The following is a 20,285-nucleotide window of genomic DNA, read 5'->3' as shown; positions in this document are numbered from 1 at the left end:
TACTGTTCATTGTGAGGATAGAAGATTTCATAAAATTCTGAGTTTTTAATAATATCCAACATGTGGTATTCCTTTCTGTTTATTGATTTACTCACAAGGTGAAAGTGTGTTTCATCCATTTTAAAAATGTTGGATATTTATAAATAAATATTTTTTTTCATTAGAGCTAAATTTATTTCAATTTTTTTCTTTTTAATTATGTTTTCTACTGGGTCACTGATTTTGTCTTATTTTTTATAAAATTTTTGTTGGCAATAAATTCATGAATATTTCATTAGTATAATTTTATGCAATAAACATACATTCTTTAAATTTTATTTTCATTGTGAAACCACACTTAAGAGTAGGAGGAGTAACAACAACCAGTACATAGTAGTGATTAACAGAACTCTCATGTGGAGATTTTGATTATCTTGCCACAAGTACAGTTATACTAACTTCTTACAAACAAATCAGTAGAATTATTGTTAACAAAACATGGAATTAATATTCAGAGCTAAATCAGCTGTCCACTTTTAAACCATTCCTCTGTGTATTGTTAATTTTCTTATTTAAAAGGTTTATGCGATGTAATTTAATTAGTTTGTTTAATAATTCTTGCTTCTTTAACTAATGAACAAAACTCCTACTGACTAATTAGTCACTATTAGTTGAGACTGTGATAAATAATGGGACTGCTTTTATTATGGAGGAAAAATTATGTAATAAGTTATTTTTCTTCCTCCATGATACATTTAGTAGAACAGAATACAGTTAATTTATTAAATAAAACTTCATTTAACTATATAAATTTTCAGTGTAGCTAATACATAACCTTTGATTTTTGTAGCTCTTAGTCAGTGAGTTTTTAACAAGATAAATACACATCTGAATAAGTTATGATTACCAGAAGTGGCAACAAGCTCACATAGATTAATAATTTATGTTAAATTCTGCTTATATCTTGTAAGTGGATGTTGTTTTTTGTTTGGAATTAGATTTCCTTCTAATGGAGTTTTATTATAAACATGAATACTAATAAACTGTGTATTGTAGATTCAGCTATAATTGAATTTAATAAAAATAAAAAAAACTGATATTTGAGGGAAATTAATTAAATGTTATACCTACTATCGTTTTTATGTTTATTTGATTGCTTACGTGCTCAGGATAACAGTTACTTTTTTTTTGGTGACAGATTATAATGATGAGAGGATGAAAGATATTATTTGTTCCTTGCCAGGCCTATTCTTATTGATTTAGTAGAAGACAGTATATTGACCGTTAAACTGTCTTTCCATCAGGTGATGTGAGATATATGAGATGCATCATTTAATTTAATAGTTTGACTTCTAAAAGATATGATACTCTTGTTTCTTGAATTTTTCTTAACTCATAACTTTATTCATGATATATGAGTATATGTTATCAGGATATTGGGTATCAGAGTATCCCCTGCACCCCCTGCAAGTCCTGTAGAAACATCTATTGAGAATTACCTTTGCAAGAAGTCATGAAGCAAGAATAAATTGACAACTTTTATATAGTAAACTGGTTCTTGTAGCTCACCAAAGTAAAACAATACTTGATCAGCATTTTATTGTATCATATTAAGCTTACTTTAGTAAGTTGTTTGTTTAAGAATAAATAATTCTAATAAAGAATTGATTATTCTCGATTGTTTTAAAATGCTGAATTTGCAATCATTTGTACTCTTTTTGTTATGTTTTAGCATGGAAGCAGAAATGAACAAACATTATGCAGAAGCTCACCATGTACTTATGAGCAGTAAGGCTGAAGCTAAAACTCTTATTGGCAGATATTGTGCATGTTATTGTAGGATAGATCTTCCGTACAATAATGATCATTATTCATTGAAGTGGTATAGAGCTGAGATTCTAAATTGGGATAAGGTTTGTTTTGCAATTCTTAGATTTCAAAGTTTAATTTATTTTCTAACTGTAAGATACGTCTGAAAAAAATAAATTACCTGTAAAACTGTGTAAATATTTAAGTATATTAATGTGTAGTTATCTTTAGAAGATTTAAGCTGATTTCACGTTAATTTTTATGTGAAGCTTTCAGTATGAAAAACTACCATTAACAGGTGTTATTAAGCATGGGTGGTAGTGATTCCCTCCCCCTTTTAATGTGGATTCTGGTAAAGTGAAAGTACTTAATCCAAACCTTCATTTGCCGCGTTTTTCATCATATTATGAATTCAAAAATGGTATATTTTTGGCATATTTTGGTAAATGGTCTAAAGATCTCATTTAGATTTTTAGAATATCAAACCAGAAAAAATTACCTATGATTCAGATTTTGAAAATTCAGAAATTAAAAACAGACACTTATCTGTGCGTATCTCTCTTGTTTCAGATTTCTTTTGAAAATCTGTAACATGAATAAAAACATAAATGTAAATGCTTAAATATATTTAACTCTTAATTCTGTTTGCTTTCAAGTTTTTTATATTAAATGGTTTAAAAAACCCGGAATGGGTTGATGACTTTACTGGCTAAGCTGGTAAAGTTATGCAATTCAGTTTTGAAAACACTTTCTTCAATTCAATCATTTTAAGCTCAGTTCGATTCTTTATGATAAAGTAATTTCTTTCCATTAAAAAATAATAATTAAAATTATTTTTCTTATTTTTATGTAAAAATATTTATTTTATCATAATTTTATGATGCATAGTTAAATAAATAAATAAATACAAAAACCTGATTATTTCTATACTTGTAACCATAAAATTACTTTTTATAATATTAAGACCTTTTAATTTTAATATTTGAAGCCAAGATGCTCAAAAAAATAAAGCAATAACTAAAATAATTCATTGTATTAGAATATTAGCATCACAAGTTCAAAAAATATGCTTTTGGCTTTTTGAAAATTTGGGACTCGTGCATCAAGGGGATTCTTTTAATGATTAAAATATTCACTAAAATTGATTTTAAATAGATTAAAATAAAAAAAATTAAATTAAAAAACATTTTTTAGTTTTTAAAAAATTCAGGAGCTTCCCATCAGGGGAGGGGATATTAAATTATTTTAGTGACTTTATTGTTTAACAGAACATATTATAAGCATTAAAATTTTGAAACTGAAAATAAAATATTTTGGGGTTCCCTTACTCAAGGGGAAGCATTCAGTTAAAATTAATTTTTAAGAAAATAACCCCTAAGTGGTGATAATAATTTTAAAAGAAGAACTTTTTAAAATTGTTTACGAAAATATAAAGATTATATTAAACAATATAATATAATATAATATAATATAATATTAATATAATATAAACAATTATATTAAACAATTATAAAAAACAAAGTTATAAGTTTCTAGGAAGGGGTGAACATATTTGGCTAATTTTTCCCCAAGAAATACTAAAGAGTAAGGCTTATCAAAAAATTAAAATTTTCACATTTTTTATGAAATGGGCAATTTGCTAGATGGATTTAAATTTAAAATAAATTTAAAAAAAGTATATCTTTTCACAGATCATTGGAGTGGGATGGGTAAAAATAAAATTATAGTGATTTGAGGGCCTATTGATGTAGAATATAAAAATGAAAAACACTCCTACTAACTTATTTTCTAAAGCCAGATATAGCAAAAAAAATTATTATTTTTTGGGGAGGGGATGAAATCAAATAAATTTTTTTGGTAATTTGTGATAAAGAAATGTTAACTTTCGTGAACATTTTTTTGCTCAGTAAAGTGCCCCAATAAAATTTGAAATTTTACTTTGGCTAAAACACCTCACCCTACTCCTATTTGTTGCATAAATTTAATTTACTGTTTCCCTCTCTGAAGGTAGTACCTATCTATTAAGTTTGAAGAAAATTCATCTACAAGGTTATTTGACCAGATGAAGGTCAACATGTTTACTTATGTATGTACAAATGTCTGACAAACTTAGATTGTTTGGACTTTTGAGCATTGTAGTAAAAACCTTCTTTCACTGGTTATTTACAGTTTATTTAAATTTACTTTTTTTAATTAAAAGTAAAAAAAGAATGTCTCCTTAAGACACAAAACTTAAAAAAAGACCATATATTTAGATTTTTTGACTGCCCTGTGTACTTTCCCGTTGTAGATATAGCTGCATAAACTGCAATAGTCAGAAAAATAAAAATTAAGCTGCTTCTTCATAATTTATTGAAATCTTTATGTAATAAAGAATCTTGAATAAAAAATATGTACTATATAGATAATTTTATTTAATAAATCATTTATTTTATAAATGGAACTTGTTATATACAAGAAAATGTTTTTTACCTGTGGAGTTTCCCTTATCTACTGTAAAGTGAGAAATTTATTTGCAGGAATTTGAAAGTAAAAGAATAGTCTATGACAAAAATCAGTACATACAATTTTATTATGGGTCAGATACGTGGATGATATTTTGGTTACATATGAACCAGTTATAAATAATGAACTTGAAATAATTTTAAATAAATTAAATTTGTATTATAAGACATTACAATTTACATATGAAATGGAACATAACAGAAAAATAAACTGTTTACATGTAAACATTAAAATAAATAAAAACAATCAAATAATAACTGGAGTATATATAAAAAACCTACCTCAAATGAAATCATTATAAACAAGAATTCTAATCATCCTTGGTCCCAAAAAATTAATATTTTTAAAAACATCATAAGTTGAGCAATAAAATACATAAACGATAAGCTGGAATTGTATAATGGAATAAATAGTATAAAAAAATATAGCTATAAAAAATGGATATCGTACGTCATTGACTGATAATATATATAAAAAATATAATTGAGAATTTTCCAATAACACAAACATTACTATATTAATATCCAAAAATAAAAATAATGAAAATATTTATATAAATACTCTTATACAGATAAAATTATAGAAAACTTGATTGATACATATAATATTAAAAATATAAACCTGATAATCTAATCATATAATAAAATATTTAAAATATTATAATAATAAAAAAGTAAAAAATAAATATGATTCTTCCTGCATTTATAAAATAAAATGCAACAATTGCGAAAATATATATATTGGTAAAACAAATAGGTCCTTTAAAGATAGATTTAATGAACATTTTAGATCATGTAAAAATAAAAAAAATAGGTTTTACAAATGTAGCTGATCATTTAATAAATAGTAATCATAGTAATCAATAGATTAGAAAATAATTTAGAAATAATCAAAAAAGGTAAATATTGAACAAGAAAATAGTAATAAAAAATTAAATTTTAGAAATTATATATATATATATATATATATATATATATATATATATATATAACGTATCGAATTACAGCATGTTAGTAGTGTATGCTTTAGAAGGTAAATTGAAAGAGTGTAGAGGAATGTTAACTAATATTATATTGTTGGTTACCAAGTTGTTTTTATATAAAATGTTTTGCAATATTGTAATATATGTAAAAAATGCAATAATTATTATATTCTTTTTTGGAAGGTTATTTTTAATTTCAGTAAGATTAATCATGAATTATTTTGTGCAGTATTTAGTGTTTTGTATTCTGTTTTAATTTTGTTAAAAATTTGTTATACTAACATAGTGTTATATTCTAAGTATATAAAAGTAAGAATAGTTTATTTGTAGCTCCACATATTTTTTAAATCGTCAGATAAGGGAAGCTGGGTTGGTGCGAGATGTGATACTGTATGTTTAAAAATGGGTAGACATTGGTCATTGGTCTATTCATTGGACATTGGTTAATGGTTAATAAAAAGGTGACTGGCTGTTTATTGTTACTGATGATTATGGTTTGAAATTACCAGCAATTCACAATTTTCAGAACTTTTTGTTTAGTATTCTGAAGTCTCTCTCAGTTCTTCAAGAAAAAATCACAGTAACATTAAGCTGTCGTAGGATTTGTTCCTCAATTTTTTTCACATTACAGTACACAGTCGATAGGGTCTGCGTTAATCTTTCTTCAGCATTAAAATGTAAAGGTGAAACTTTTTTTTTGGGTAAAATTGTGTATTTAATGTCATAAGACAAAAAATATTAAGACAGGCCATTTAAAATAAATGTCAGCTTAGATTGAGATCTGGTACTGTTTTCTTGGATGACAGTATCTATCTGTGTACTGCTAGGTGAGAACACTCTAACTTTTGCCTGTGACAATTCTAGGGAAGTGTATGATTATCCTCCATCAGTTCAGATTCAGCATTAACTGAGATTACTATCTCTTGGTATGTTGGTTGGTCTAGGACATGAAAAAATGGCATACAGGTGCTTTGATGATAGTGTCAAGTGCCAATCCAAAAGAGTGGCTCATGTGGAAGAGTTTTATTACAATTCAAATGCCTGTGAAATATTATAACAAGTCCCTCAAATTTGGCTGGAAATTAGGTAAAAAAATTTGGTGAAAGTGTCAGTTTTAAGTTGTGGATAATAAGAACGTATTAGTATTTTTTACTATAAATAAACGGATTAATTTCTGGATAACGCTTATCAGCAAGCATTGCAGAAGGAAATTTTAAACTTATTTTGAGTAATAATAATAATTATTAAACTTAATATATTGCTAAATGCAGTAAATATATTTGAGGAAAAAATTGTATTACTTTCAGAAAAATAATTACCTAATTACTGAAAAAATCTGTCAAGAACAGTGTATTAAAAAAAAGGTTATAAAATAATACACCAATACTTTAATGGTGTAGGAATGCAGCAAGAAGCTGCTGGAGCTATGATTTGAGAGGGTTTATATATGTAGAGGTTATGTTTACGTAAACATATCTTGTGTTACAGTTTAATTTTCTAGTTATTTTGATTGCTTAATTTTAGGTTTTATGAATAATAATTGTTTTTATTGTGTAATATTTAATTAGTTTACTTTTATTTCTTGATTAATTTCTTTTCAATATATAAATTAATTTGAATGTGCAGTTTTTTTCTATATTTATTAACATAACTCTTTATTAATGTAAAATTAACTAGTTAAATTAAGCCATAATAATATGAACATATTTAAATTTGTCTGTAGATATTGTTTATTTCAATGTAGTAGCAGTCATTTGAAAAAAGATTGTATATATGTTTTGAGATTATTTAAAAATACAGTGCAGTGCAATAAAAGAACCAATGTTTGTTCCATTTCATATAATTTCACTGGGGAATAAAAACAATTTTTTTTGTCTCAGGAAAAAATATGTGATTCTGATAGTATCTTTTCTCCTGAATTCAGATATGATATCAGTTTTTCCCCATCACTCAAGGTTTCTGAGACACAGGCATTTACAATTTCAAACATTTTAATACTTTCTGCATTCTTAACTACAGAATATTCAAACATTTGACTTGCTTAGAAAGTAAGAAATAATAATTTTCTACAGTATTTCAGCTGTGGAGCACCCCTCTTGATGTCCAAAAATAATCGGCCAGCATATTAGGATTCCATTTGCTTGATATCTCTTTTTCATAGTTGAAATCTCCTGATGGAAGTATTCTCTGTGCTCATCGCTCACTGCACCAAGATTTTCCAGAAAGAAACCTGATAAGAGTGCAGGAAGTGTACTTTTAAGGACATACTACAACCCAAATTTTTATGAGATTGTTGACAACATCATGGTAATTTTCTACCTTTCAATTTCCCGAAAAACTCTTTAGTAACTTTTTTGAATACTTGCCAAGCTACTTTCTCCAGTGGATTCAATAGTTCCTCAAACTTTTCATCATGCATTAGTGATTGTATTTGTAGACCCACAAATATTTCTTCTTTAATTTCTACATCACTAATTTTAGGAAACTTCTGTTTTAAGTACATGAAACCAGGTGTATTGTCCATGGCCTTGACAAAATTGTTCATTAATCCAATTTTGATATGTAACAGATACATTTTATATATGTAACAGACCCATTTCATAATTGGTCATATTTCACATTTTTCTATTCAGGAATGAGAGATTTGTGTTTAGGCCATTTTCTAATGAATGGTTTTTTTCTATCCCTGCTATCCCATTCACACAAAAAACAACAGTACTTTTTGTAACCAAGCTGCGGACCAAGAATAAGTATAATTATCTTCAAATCACCACAAATATTCCATTATATGCTGCATAATGAAGCTTTTCCAAATTGAATTTAAAGTTTTCATATGTTTCTTTCATACTAGCAGAGTGAACCTCAGGTACTGATGGGAATTTATTGCCATTATGCAGAAGCACAGCTTTTAAACTAACTTTAGAGGAATCAGTGAACAAGCGCCATTCTGTTGGGTTATGTACATCACAAAGTGTCTCCATAAGGAAAGAAATGATTACAAAACACTAAGCCATTTTCTTCAGAAAAATAGTCTTTAAATAGAGAATGATGATTATGATAAGTACATATCTTTTCTTTTGAAGAAGATTCCATCCTTTTAGCCATTAAGCAAGCATTTCAGATTGTTTTATTTTTGGATAACTTTAAATTTCATATGAGATCGTTAAGATTTCTTTGAGTCAGTAAATGAGGCTCAGATGAACTGTTTGTTCAAAAGTTGTATTACCAGAATCTGTTTCTTTTTCTTCCTTACTTCCATCAGCTCTCTTGTCACATGTTCTGGAGGCTTTGGTATAAACAATTCTTCGCAGTGTGGAACTGGTCTCAAACACTAGGCATTTTGTAACTGATGACTGATTAAAAGAAATAAAGTTGTAAATATGTAATACACAATAATTCAGACACACAAAGCACTCACAATGACGTGTTTGTGGTTCACTATTACCTCACAACTGGCATCGTTCTGATGAATATGTGCTACAGTAGTTCACATTTGTACATTTCTATACATGTCTGAACCTGCACAACAGTAGCAATGCTACCCTTTGAGTTAGCTCATTTGGTTCCATAATATTTACAATGCTCTATGAGATTTTAGGCTTGACAATGGATAAATGGATGAAAAAACTTTTTAAAATATTTAAAAAATAAAAATAAAAAACTGTGGGTGATGGGAAATTCTGAATACATATTTGAAAACAGGAAAAAACTGCAATAAATACACCTATTGGTACTTGTGAGACAAAAATCATGTTGACCAGTGTTATTGAATGTTGCTTTAGGTTAATAAAATTATTGTAAAGTTATGCAATATGCTAATGTGTTATGTTTTTATTTTCTGCTGCCAGTACTGTATTTAAAGGTTAGTTAATGTATTTTGTGTTACTAAATTTTTTTTTGTTGTTTATTTTTTTATAAACTTAATTTTTTATTTACCTTACTGGTGTAAGCACCTGTTGTTGGTTTTAAGTGTTTTATTCAGTTCTTAATGCAATTTAATTTTTTCTCCTGGTTTGAAATTATTGTTTGCTAAGTTTATAACAAATTCATGTAAAATTAATAATCCAGTTTTATGATACTGTTTTTGGTATTATTTTGTTAATTTTTTACCTGTTTGTTTGCTCTAAGGTTAGAATTATTCATAGTCAAGTATTCATTGTTTGAAATCATGTACAGGAATACTATTGTTCTGAACTCTAGATTCATCATAATTCTAGTTTTATTGCTTTTTTCAGGATGGCGATATACTTGTGTATCTTGTTGATCATGGTAATAAACTCAAGGTAAAATTGTTCCAACTGCAACCATTATTACCATTGTTTACAAAATTTTATACAATGGCACAACGATGTCATCTTTCTGCAGTTAGTATTGCTTTATTTATTTATTTAGTCATTGTTTCTGGAATCTTTAATTAAAAAAAAAAGATTATGACCAGTAAAATTGGAAAGAGTGATTTAGTTCCCGCTAAGAATCTAATGTCTTTCCAATATGTTGTTTAACTCTCTCGGTATTACGGTACATTATGAATTAGAAAAGTTGTAGGAAGGGAATGATGTACTTTCAAAGAAGTTGCTTAACCTTTTCCGATCACAATGATTCGCGGTTGATTAGCGTTCTGCGAAAATATGTTGGTATCTAATTGCCTCCCTTCATACTCTTATGCTACCATCTTGTGAAAAAAATTTAAAAAAAATTACAGTATATTAAAGATTTAACAGATTCTGACAAAAACCCTGTTGTGATCGGATATTGTTTATGCCTGTAACAACAAAAAATTGAAACAGTACAAAAATTATGATAATTTAATTGCAGAATTTTTTTGCGCATTTCTACCGCGTTTTTTATTAGCAAATTTTTTTTTTGCTTTTTGTTTATGAAACGTAGTTTGATGATTTTAAAAATAATACTTTTACGCAAATCGGTTGAAAATTGGGCAAAATATGATGAAAAACCCGTGTCATAAATCACAGATTAGTAACATATGTTAGTATAAGTGAAAGTAGTTTCAGAAAACTACGTTTTATAAAAATTCCCACCACTCAAAAGGCTATTCATATTGACAAAAAACCATTTTTACTGTATACTGTTATTCATTACGAATCGTTATTTGTTACATGTTTACTGATATCATTGTCTGAAAAGATATTTATAGACCTCAAGTAAAAGTGAACTATTTATGACCACAATTCCTTCTTTTTTTTTGTGTGCCGTATATCATAATTTACTTTGTGTTTCAATACGTCGATATGTTGCTAGTAAGATAAGCTATTTTTGTAAATAATAAATAAATCCGTAATCCTCATAGCAATTATAATACACAAGTCACACACAAGCACATTTCTGAGTAAAAATGGTCATATTCTTTCTAGTCTAAATAAAACATTTTACATCGTATAAACGTTGTTCAAATTGTGTAATAAAACTGATTCCTTTGTGAATATAAAAAAAAATAACCGACTTAGATGCCATATAAAATGATTTTGTAACAGCGTTTTAAGACTGTTGCCGTACATAACCAGTTCCAAGGCTACATGATCTGAAAAGGTTAATGGAACAGAGACTTGATCTTACAGTACTAGTTGCCCGTATCATCTGTCTGCTCTCTGATTAAAATATTTTTAATAAAACATTGATATGTTTTTATGTAAAAAAAATATCATTTTGAACAAGTGCATGTAATTGAGTAATTTGTTCATAATTAAGTTAAACTTGTAAGAAAAGTTACGTAATATTGTTTAAAAAAAAAAGAAAATATTTATTGTTTTTGTTTCTTGCTAGAGTATGGTCAGGAAAGATCAGTGGCTAGGCCTCTCCATATTCTACTGTGCTTCCACCATTTCTCCTCCACATGTGAACTCTTCATGCTTTACATAACTTCCTATTTTATATTGTACTTGTACGAGTAACATAGTTTTTTCCATTGCTCTTAGGAACCTTTCCTCACCTGTCCTTAGAATTTCATTTCTTTTGTTGATTCCTGCTTTAGTCTCTTTTATCTTCTGTGTTTTTATTAACACATAATACAGCTTATACATAATAACCTTTGTTTTTTCTGGTACATCCTTATTCTACAAGAAGTTCTTGCAAATTGGAAGAACTGCTAGTAATATTGTAAATTAATTTATGTCTTTATTTTGATATTTTTAATTGTTGTTTAATGGTCTTTTCTTTCACAATTTATGGTTTTAATGGGATTTTTTGATAGAGAAAATATGTTCTTTTAAAAAAAATTATTTTGTAAATAAAACAGTAAATGAATCAATTGTCATACTGTTTAGATTATATGTTCTCAATTGTACTTAGCTTTCCAGCAAATTACATACAGAATTATGTTGTCAGCTCGTGCATCTCTTGTACTAAGTGGATGGCTCATGTAAATGTCTAGATCTTCTAGTATTGTCTTGGTAATAAATTCATTTGATCTTCATAAGTCATTTTATTAAAAGGATAAGAACTTGTGTTCTTATCGTTTTAATAAACTCCATAATAAATCTGAGCAGTCCTGTATATGATCATGTAAACACAATTTTATCATTCTACCTGTAAGTTTTTCTTATTTCTCATTCTTAGCAAGTAGTGAATTTTTATAAGCCTATAAAACCACCCCAAGATTGCTATATTTAAAATTTCACTATATTTTTTGTGTGTATTAATGAAAATATTAATTATTACTTTTTTGCAGGTTAAGCGTCCTGAAGATGGTTGGCCTGATAAAGTCATCAAAACTTTATCACGTTTTGTTTCTTTACACAAAGCATATACTTTAATGGTTGTTCCTTCAAGTGCAAGGTTAGTATAGCTAATGCAGTTGTGGAAGCCAGTAGTAATATTGAATAAAAGTAATTATTTGCACTTTTACACAACCTTTCTCTTTTAATAAAGAAATCTGTTAGAACTAGCATATGAATGTTTCGCTGACATTTAAAAAAAAAACAGATTTAAATTAAAAGAAACTATTAAAATATTCTTCCTTAAAATAACTGATTCCTCTTCATTTTTTTTTTAATATCCATTTTTCTTCCTACTTTTAACCATTTTGTTTTCTTTTTTCTGTAAATAAATGACACACTGTTTTTCTCATTAAAAATTGGTGTATGCTTTACTGTCACAGGTTAAGAATTAACTACTTATACAATGGAAGATTTAAATCACAATGTTTAAAAAAAATGTATTTATTGTTTTCATGTTTAAAAGCTTTAACTTTTGGGTTTGATATATATATTGTGTTATAACATTAACACAATTGATACATTAATTTCTTCTTACGTTTTTCCATATTGTTAGTTTGCTCATCTATGTAATATTATGAAATAACGCATGGTACGAGTGCTCAAAAATTGATACAACCTTATGGGTAAATGAGTAAGATACAATAGTTGTTGAAAATGGCCTCCATTATGCAATTCACATAATTGAAACAACGTTGCATGCTCTTAAACACATCGTGTAACATTTGTGAAGATTTGCAAGAAAACATCATTCAATTGCACTCTATAATTTGGGAATGGTGTGAGGATGAGTTTTGTAAGCAGCATCCTTAAGGTATCTCCCACAAGAAAAAATCAGGAGCGGATAAGGAGGCCAAGAGAGCCACAATCCCTTCAAAATCACTTGTCCATGAAAATGCTGATCCAAGAAAGTCACTGTGTTGTAGGCTATATAAACCATAGCTTTGTCCTGCTGAAACTGCGTGTACTCTAATCAGTCTGCAGATATAGTGTTTACAACTTGTTGCACCATCTTTATGTAGCGCTCACTGTTTACTGTGCCATGAAAGAATATCATGAAGATTCACCTTTGTGACATCACACACAAAACACCCACTTTTTATTTGTGCAGAGGAGACTTATGCAACTGATGTGAATTTTTCGTTCACCAAATGCGTGAATTCTGTGCATTCACATATCCATCAAGGTAGAACCATGCCTTGTTAGACCAAAACCAATCATCGAGTTCTTCTCCATCTGGCGTACAGATGACATGAACTACTGACAGAAAGCTACACGTTTTCCAGTGTTTGCAGGTAACAACTCGCGAACAACATGAATTCTGTACATTTTTAAACACTTGAGCAATGCCATGTTGGCACTACCAATGGAGAGACCAGACTGACTAGATAGGTCTAGCACAGACTTCTTAGGACAAACAGAATATGCAGCTTGCATGTCGATCCCCGACATTCCCTGTATCTTGGAACTTGTCATACAGCTACCTGATGGAGGACTTGTTTGGTGCATCCATACCATACTTCTCTGTGATGGCATTTTGGGTCTGAACATAACTGGCACATCTAATGTATTGGGTGGCAATGAATATTCTCTGTTGCATTGTGTAATCCATTTTTTCTCTATTAAACCTGCAATAAAAGATAACATTTATAATATTTACCTGCAATAACATTCTTCCATATTGTTGTCACTTTTTTAGCACTGTATGTTGTATGGTTACTATGGCATTCTGCTCTGTATAAATAAGTAAATCTTCTTGAAGGAGCAGTTACTTGGCAGAAGAATGCAGACCTAACTAAACTCCATGATGGGGTAACCATTACCATCATGGATTTTAAAATCTGATTCTTTACTATGAAATTGCAGTAATTGTTCCAAAGTCGGTTTGTTCAATTTCTAGTTTTAAGCTCTGTCCTATTGCTACGTGAGGATTCAAAACATTAAATATCGGAATAGATAGCTTCTTAGAAAATAAAAAATAATATAAATTTTATAAAAAATCTGACCAAATGCTAAGATTTTGGTCAAAACCATAAAACTTTTAATTATGAAGTTGAAAGATTGTGTGCATCTGGGACAATATTTTCTGCTTGTTTGCTAACTATTTGTCATAGCCCGTTAATGCCATTTAAAATTATAAAAAAAAACTGATGCTATTTTTGTATTTTATTTTTTTTAATTTTACTAAATAAAAAATGAAAAAAAACATTTTTTTACAATGGTATATTTGTAATAGAATTGAAATATAAATGTACAAAATTGCATATATAGTATGTTTGAAAAGTTCCCAAACTAAATTAAATAGAAATACAGATTTAAAGATAAACGAATTTACTCACATCAGCACTCTGTATAGGACCCTTCTGTAGGAGGTATACACTGGTTGCAGTGCTGGTAGAGCCCGTCAAACGCTCTGGAGAAATCACTTTATGGGATTTCCTTCAACTGCTCAGTGCAAGCCCTTTGGATGTCTGGAATGTCGTTGAAAAAGCGACCTTTCATCTTCAACTTGAGTTTCGGGTACAGAAAATAATCTGCTGAAGCCAAGTCGAGTGAATAGGGCGGATGGGATAAGACAGTGACTTGATATGTGGCATATCTAACATGTTAAAACTGTTACCATGTGTGTCGAGGCATTGTCGTGCAAGAGTCCAACTGCCCGGATTCTGGTACTCAGGCCAGATTTGATGAATGCAACACATCAGGCATTTCATTACTTCCAAATAGAATTTAGAATTAATGGTTTGACCAGTTGGGCAAATTCATGATGAATCAGGCCCTTTGAGTTGAAAAATGCAATCAACATCGTTTTCACTCTTGATTTTTGCTGCCTGACTTTCGCCAGTCTTTGTGCTCCAGGACTCAACCAAGCAGCAGACTGACACTTTGTTTGTAGATCATAAATGAAGCACCAGGTTTCATTCCCAGTTACGATTGTTTGCAAAAAGATTCAGGTCATTATCAGCAGTTTCAACGAAGTCTTGAGTGCAAGAACAATGCATCTGTTTTTGTTCTTCGCTCAAGAAGTGTAGAACAAAACAAGAGCACACCTTTTGGCAGTTCATCATTCCTGTTAGAATTACCGCATCTAAAGGTAGTACCGCATCTTTACCGATGTTTAGCTCTTCTGCTATTGCCTGAAGGGTAAGATGAGGTTGTTTGTGTAGGAGCGAGTGCAGTTTTGTAACATTTTGTTGTGAACAGCTGTTGACGACCTCCTGCTTCATTCATCATCATCCCATTGGATGACGACAAACGTTGATAGAGAGTCATTACTCTCTACCATTTTTAAATTGCTTCTATCATGTGTATGTTGAAGTATGAGATGCGGCTTCATAACCAAATGCTTTCTGAATCATAGAATAAGTTTCAATGAAAGATTTTTGAAGTCAAACACAAAATTTTATCGTGCTTCTCTGTTCCATGTTGTGAGCTCGCACAAGGTCACATGAACACATTGTACCTGGCTGAATATAACTCGGAACTTTTACAGACCTACTGTGTATAATGTATAAAAATTACATACTTTTTTTTGCTATCTTATGCTTACAGTAATTTATATAGTTGTAAATAAGTTAAATAAAGCAGTGGTATAGTAACATGTGACAACTGTTAAGATATTACCACTGATTTCCAGCTGTTGTGATAACTTAAAAAATAAAGAACAGAATGCAAGCACTTGATTGGTACCAAAATCGACATAAATGTAAATTAATGAACAAGATATTGATTATTGTAAGTGATTATGTAATTGTTGAATTTTTGACAGCACTATTTAAGAAGCAAAATTGTCAGAATCTACTTATTTTTAAGGTTAAAACATATTCATTTTTCACATTTTATGCATATGTTAATTTTGGTTTCAGTAACTCTTTAGAAGTTGTGTTGTATGAAAATAATGATCGGTCATGTACAATAAATTCAAAATTATTAGAGTTTATGCAAATGTACGCTGAAAATAAAGATGAAGAATTAGAAGTAGATAAAGAAAAAGAAGTGGAAGTAGAAAAATATCTGAAGGATGATGATCACGGTGGTGGTGGTGGTGTTAGTGATGATGATGGTGTTGGTGGTGACGATGATGATGGTGTTGGTGGTGACGATGATGATGATGATGATGATGATGAAGAAGAAGAAGAGGAAGATGTTGGTAAAATAATAGGTAAGAAAAATTTTTAATTACTATTGTAATAAATATGTTTGTTAAAACATAAAAAAATAAATTTCTTTTATATTGCTCCCTTTGATTGATCTGTTTGGTCCCAACAGAGTAGAGATGAGTCTACATGTTGCCCAACTTGATCGGTCTAACTGTCCAAATGGGGCACCCTAGATTAGAGGTGAGTCTACACACACTGCTTTAAACACAATCTTGTGGGTTGAGTTTCATGAGTGAACATTCACCATGTTCTGACTCTAAATTTGAAAAGATTGGAACTGCTTTAATAGTTTTAAACTTTCAATCTTAAGAAGAATTGGAACATTTTAGGCAAAAATGTGATTTAATCATTATGTAGTTTCAGTCATGCAGATCTACTTCCTGAGTGAGATATAAGCAATTTCAGGTCCTTTTTTAAGAGTGGACGATGGTGTTTCAAAAAAGAAAAAAAAGAAAATTAAATGAAGCTGTGTCTTCTTAGATTTACAGCTGAGAATGGTTAACAGTCACCCTAATGTATGTTGTTATGGGAAACTATATCACAGTATCTCAGATGATATAAAAAACAAGTCATGCTATTTATAATTGTAAGCATCCTTAAGGATATCTAGTATAATATTTTTAATAATTTTTGACAAGCTTCTTTTCTTATGTTTCTGTTGTTCTGAAGTGAAGATGGATTTCACAAATGTGGGTATGTTTTATAAGTTTTTAAAATCTATAAAATATTGTCATTTCATTACTCTCCGATACCATTGATGATTTTAAAATTAATACTACTAACAAATTAAAACTGAAACTTTTAAATTAAATAGTTTAAAAAGAAATTCATAAATGACATGAACAGATTGATCTTTGAACACTGTGAAGTTGGCTGTTGGTCTAATAAATGCTACTAACATCATCCAGGAATAAAGGGAAATAGTGGAGGAATCCTAAAGTTGGTTGGTTTATTCCTACCTACTACTTAATATAGAAACAACCAATTAGGTTGTACAACTACACCCTATACAATTTGGATAGATGATGGTTCAAGTTATGACCAAATTGGATAATAAATAAAAGTCCATTACCTGTATTGTAGGCATGTATAGAAAACTAATTAAAATTAATCTAAGTTTACTGTTACTACATATTGTTAAAAGGAATGGTTCCTGGTATTGTTCAGTGCTGTCAGTCATGTTTTTTGCTTGTTACACATTGAAAACTTTGTAACAGTCCTTGACTATACTAATTACTCATTCAGGAATTCTGTGCTTCTCCTTTCAACTAACATTTTTCTTTGATGAAGTCTGCTTTCAGATATGTACACACACTCACTGAAAAAGTTCTGGGTAATTCTATTTCATTTCACTGTTATCATTTACTGAATGCAGGCACTCACATTTAGTCTAATAAAAAAATGAACATGGTTAGTCACAATTTAACAATCACCATTTAAGTTTAAATTAAAAAAAACCCCTTAAAATTGCTATTAATTTTTTTAATAAAATATCAATAATTTAATCTTTAACATTATGACTATTATCTCTTTTAAGACAAAAGCAGCTTCAAGTCATAGTAAATTTTGTTTGCCATCTTGACTTATTTTCACAAACATAATTTTCACAACATGAGTATGTGAAAAACACTATACTTTATGTTTGTTAACACTATGCTTTACATTAAAGTGTTAACATAAGCATAGTGTTAACACTTTGAAACTACTACTCTGAAAATATAATAATTTTTTTCAACTGACAAAATTATTTATGTTTATTGAGTATATAAATAAATAGTTGGAAAAGTTTTTCTTTTTAGTATTGCGCAATACTATGAGTAGTATAGAAATGGGGAGTCTGGGACAACCTTGACCTTTGACCTTCCCCCTCTGATGTCATCACTACCCTTTTTTGTGATGTCAGAAGGGTTCTGACATCACAAAAAAATTCTCCCCCTCTGACATCATAAAAAAAATTCCTGGAAAAAAATAAAAATAAAAAAAAGCCTCATGTTATGTTGTACACATGCTTGCTGACTTTTTGCATAACCTTGTTTACGAAATTGAAAGTTATCTGGTGATAATTCATTTGCATCATATCTGTTTACTTGTAATTTGATGTTATTTTAATGATAAGGCCAACTGTTTTATATAAATAGCAGGAGATTTTCAATGGTTTTATATTACGTTCTACTGTGCTACTGTGTTTTGTATTCTTCCTTGTGTTCTTTGCGTATATCTTCATTATCATCTTTTTTCAATCAGGTGAGTTAATCAATTATAAACTTTAAATATATTTATTAATTATACACTAAATAATTTGTAAATTATTTTTCCAGTTAAATAGTACATAAAGAATTAAATGCTTAGTTAAACTTTAAATGTTAAATATATTTATTAATTACACACTGAATAATGTGCAAATTATTTTTCCAGTTAAATAGTATGTTTAAGAATTAAATGAAAATGTTTATTTTAGTTTTAATTACATGCTGGTTGTATTTTTATATTCCAGTTTTTATTACACATTATTAATATGTATAATATTTTTCTAGCTAATTTTATTTTAATTAATATGATCTAGAATAAAATAATGATATTTATTTATTGGTATATTAAGCATATAGTAGTTAATATGTTTATTTATTTGATTGTATGAATAAAATATTTTGTATATTAGTAGTTAGACTACTATTGATAATATTTAAAACTGAATCAAATAAACAATTTATCCATTGCTAAGATAATTAGTATAATTAAAGTATATAGTATATAAATTAGATAATTAAACACTGAATATGTTAAAAGAATTTTCATTGCATGTATTAAATAAGATATAATTTCTAAACTTTAAATAAAACAATATTCTAATGAAAAATGAATTGATTGGTTTCAGTGTTGTAACATCTCCATCAATCACAGCAATAATTCTGTTTTTCAGCAGTTTTTAATTTGTCTTCTCTTCTGAATTTAATCGTAAGTAAAACATTTTTCATTTTAATTTGGAATGAGTTTGAAATGCTATGTGAATGTGAAAGATATTTAATTTTTTTGTTACAGACTTAATTATGGAATTGTATTGTTTAGAACTAATTGATGATGAGGTTGTTGCAATGGTTGACCATAATTTAAGCAGTAGTAGAGTGTTTTCTTCTCTTATTGCTTTACAACATACAGCAGTTTCACTGGAACAAATTAATCTTATTAATTCAGGTATAAATTCAAACATGCTTTCAGTTTTAAAGGAATGGATGATGAAAATTTGCTTATATAAAAATTAATTTTCTAGTGTAGCTACTACAGCAATTATTCATTTCAAGGAATGTTTGTCTAAAATGAAATTTGAAAAAAATGTACAACTGTTAGCATGTGTGTTGTTAATAAGTTCCAAGTATTTTGAAGCATATTAGTATTTTACAGTTAATGAATTAATAAGCTTAACTGATTATAGTTATAGTAATAAGCAGGTAATATATTATGAAATGAAAGTTATGGAATATTTGAAATGAAAAGTATATGTAGTATGCCCCCATCAGTTTGTCTTCCCTATTTTGTATAAAAGTAATTTGATGAAAAGAACTGGTAATACAGTTTTCATTTAATTTCTAAATTTATTCATAAAACTATTACTAATTGTATTTATGCTAATAATTATGATAATATTTCATACAGTGAGTTGGCAGGAGCTTGCGTATGTGCAACAGCCAGCCTTTTATTAACTTCTGAATCTGAACTGAATCTTTTCATCAATGAGGTTTCATTAATTCTAAATACTGGTATATTAAAAAAATTAATGAATATGATTTTAAAAGAGTTGTTTTTTTACAGATGTCTCATGCTGGAAGACTGTTATTGTCATCAGACGATGAGGTAATTGAAACTACTACTACTACTACACAGCCTGGTCCCTCAAGAGCAGCGAGAGGACAGAGACTGATTATATTTAATAATTTCAAAGATGAAAATTTGGAGGACCCTCAACCAGGTCCTTCAAACTGGTCAAGTTGTCCTTGTTGACCATGAACAACAGGGACCTTTAAATAAATATCAGTAGCAATCAGTTGTGGTTAGAGGACCATATATTTGCAGATGTTAGTCAGAGATGTAATATTATATTACACCTTTGGACTAATGTCTGAT

At 28.8% G+C, this 20,285-nt stretch overlaps 1 protein-coding gene across 3 annotated transcripts in view; it reads left to right on the top strand.

The window, feature by feature from the left end:
* The window catches only part of LOC142325070 (uncharacterized), a 107,518-nt gene that overhangs the window by 35,374 nt on the left and 51,859 nt on the right, over positions 1 to 20,285 (top strand). For all 3 annotated transcript variants that reach the window (XM_075366391.1, XM_075366390.1, XM_075366392.1), the window contains 4 exons: positions 1,712 to 1,892; positions 9,511 to 9,639; positions 11,961 to 12,067; positions 15,873 to 16,168. In XM_075366391.1, coding sequence (XP_075222506.1) covers positions 1,712 to 1,892; positions 9,511 to 9,639; positions 11,961 to 12,067; positions 15,873 to 16,168 — 713 coding nt within the window. The remainder of the gene's footprint in view (positions 1 to 1,711; positions 1,893 to 9,510; positions 9,640 to 11,960; positions 12,068 to 15,872; positions 16,169 to 20,285) is intronic.

This window comes from Lycorma delicatula, chromosome 5 (assembly GCF_047948215.1).
Source record: "Lycorma delicatula isolate Av1 chromosome 5, ASM4794821v1, whole genome shotgun sequence".
Taxonomy (NCBI): Eukaryota; Metazoa; Arthropoda; class Insecta; order Hemiptera; family Fulgoridae; genus Lycorma; species Lycorma delicatula.
The sequence above is the reverse complement of the archived record's forward strand: the minus strand, read 5'-3'. Positions and strand labels throughout refer to the sequence as shown.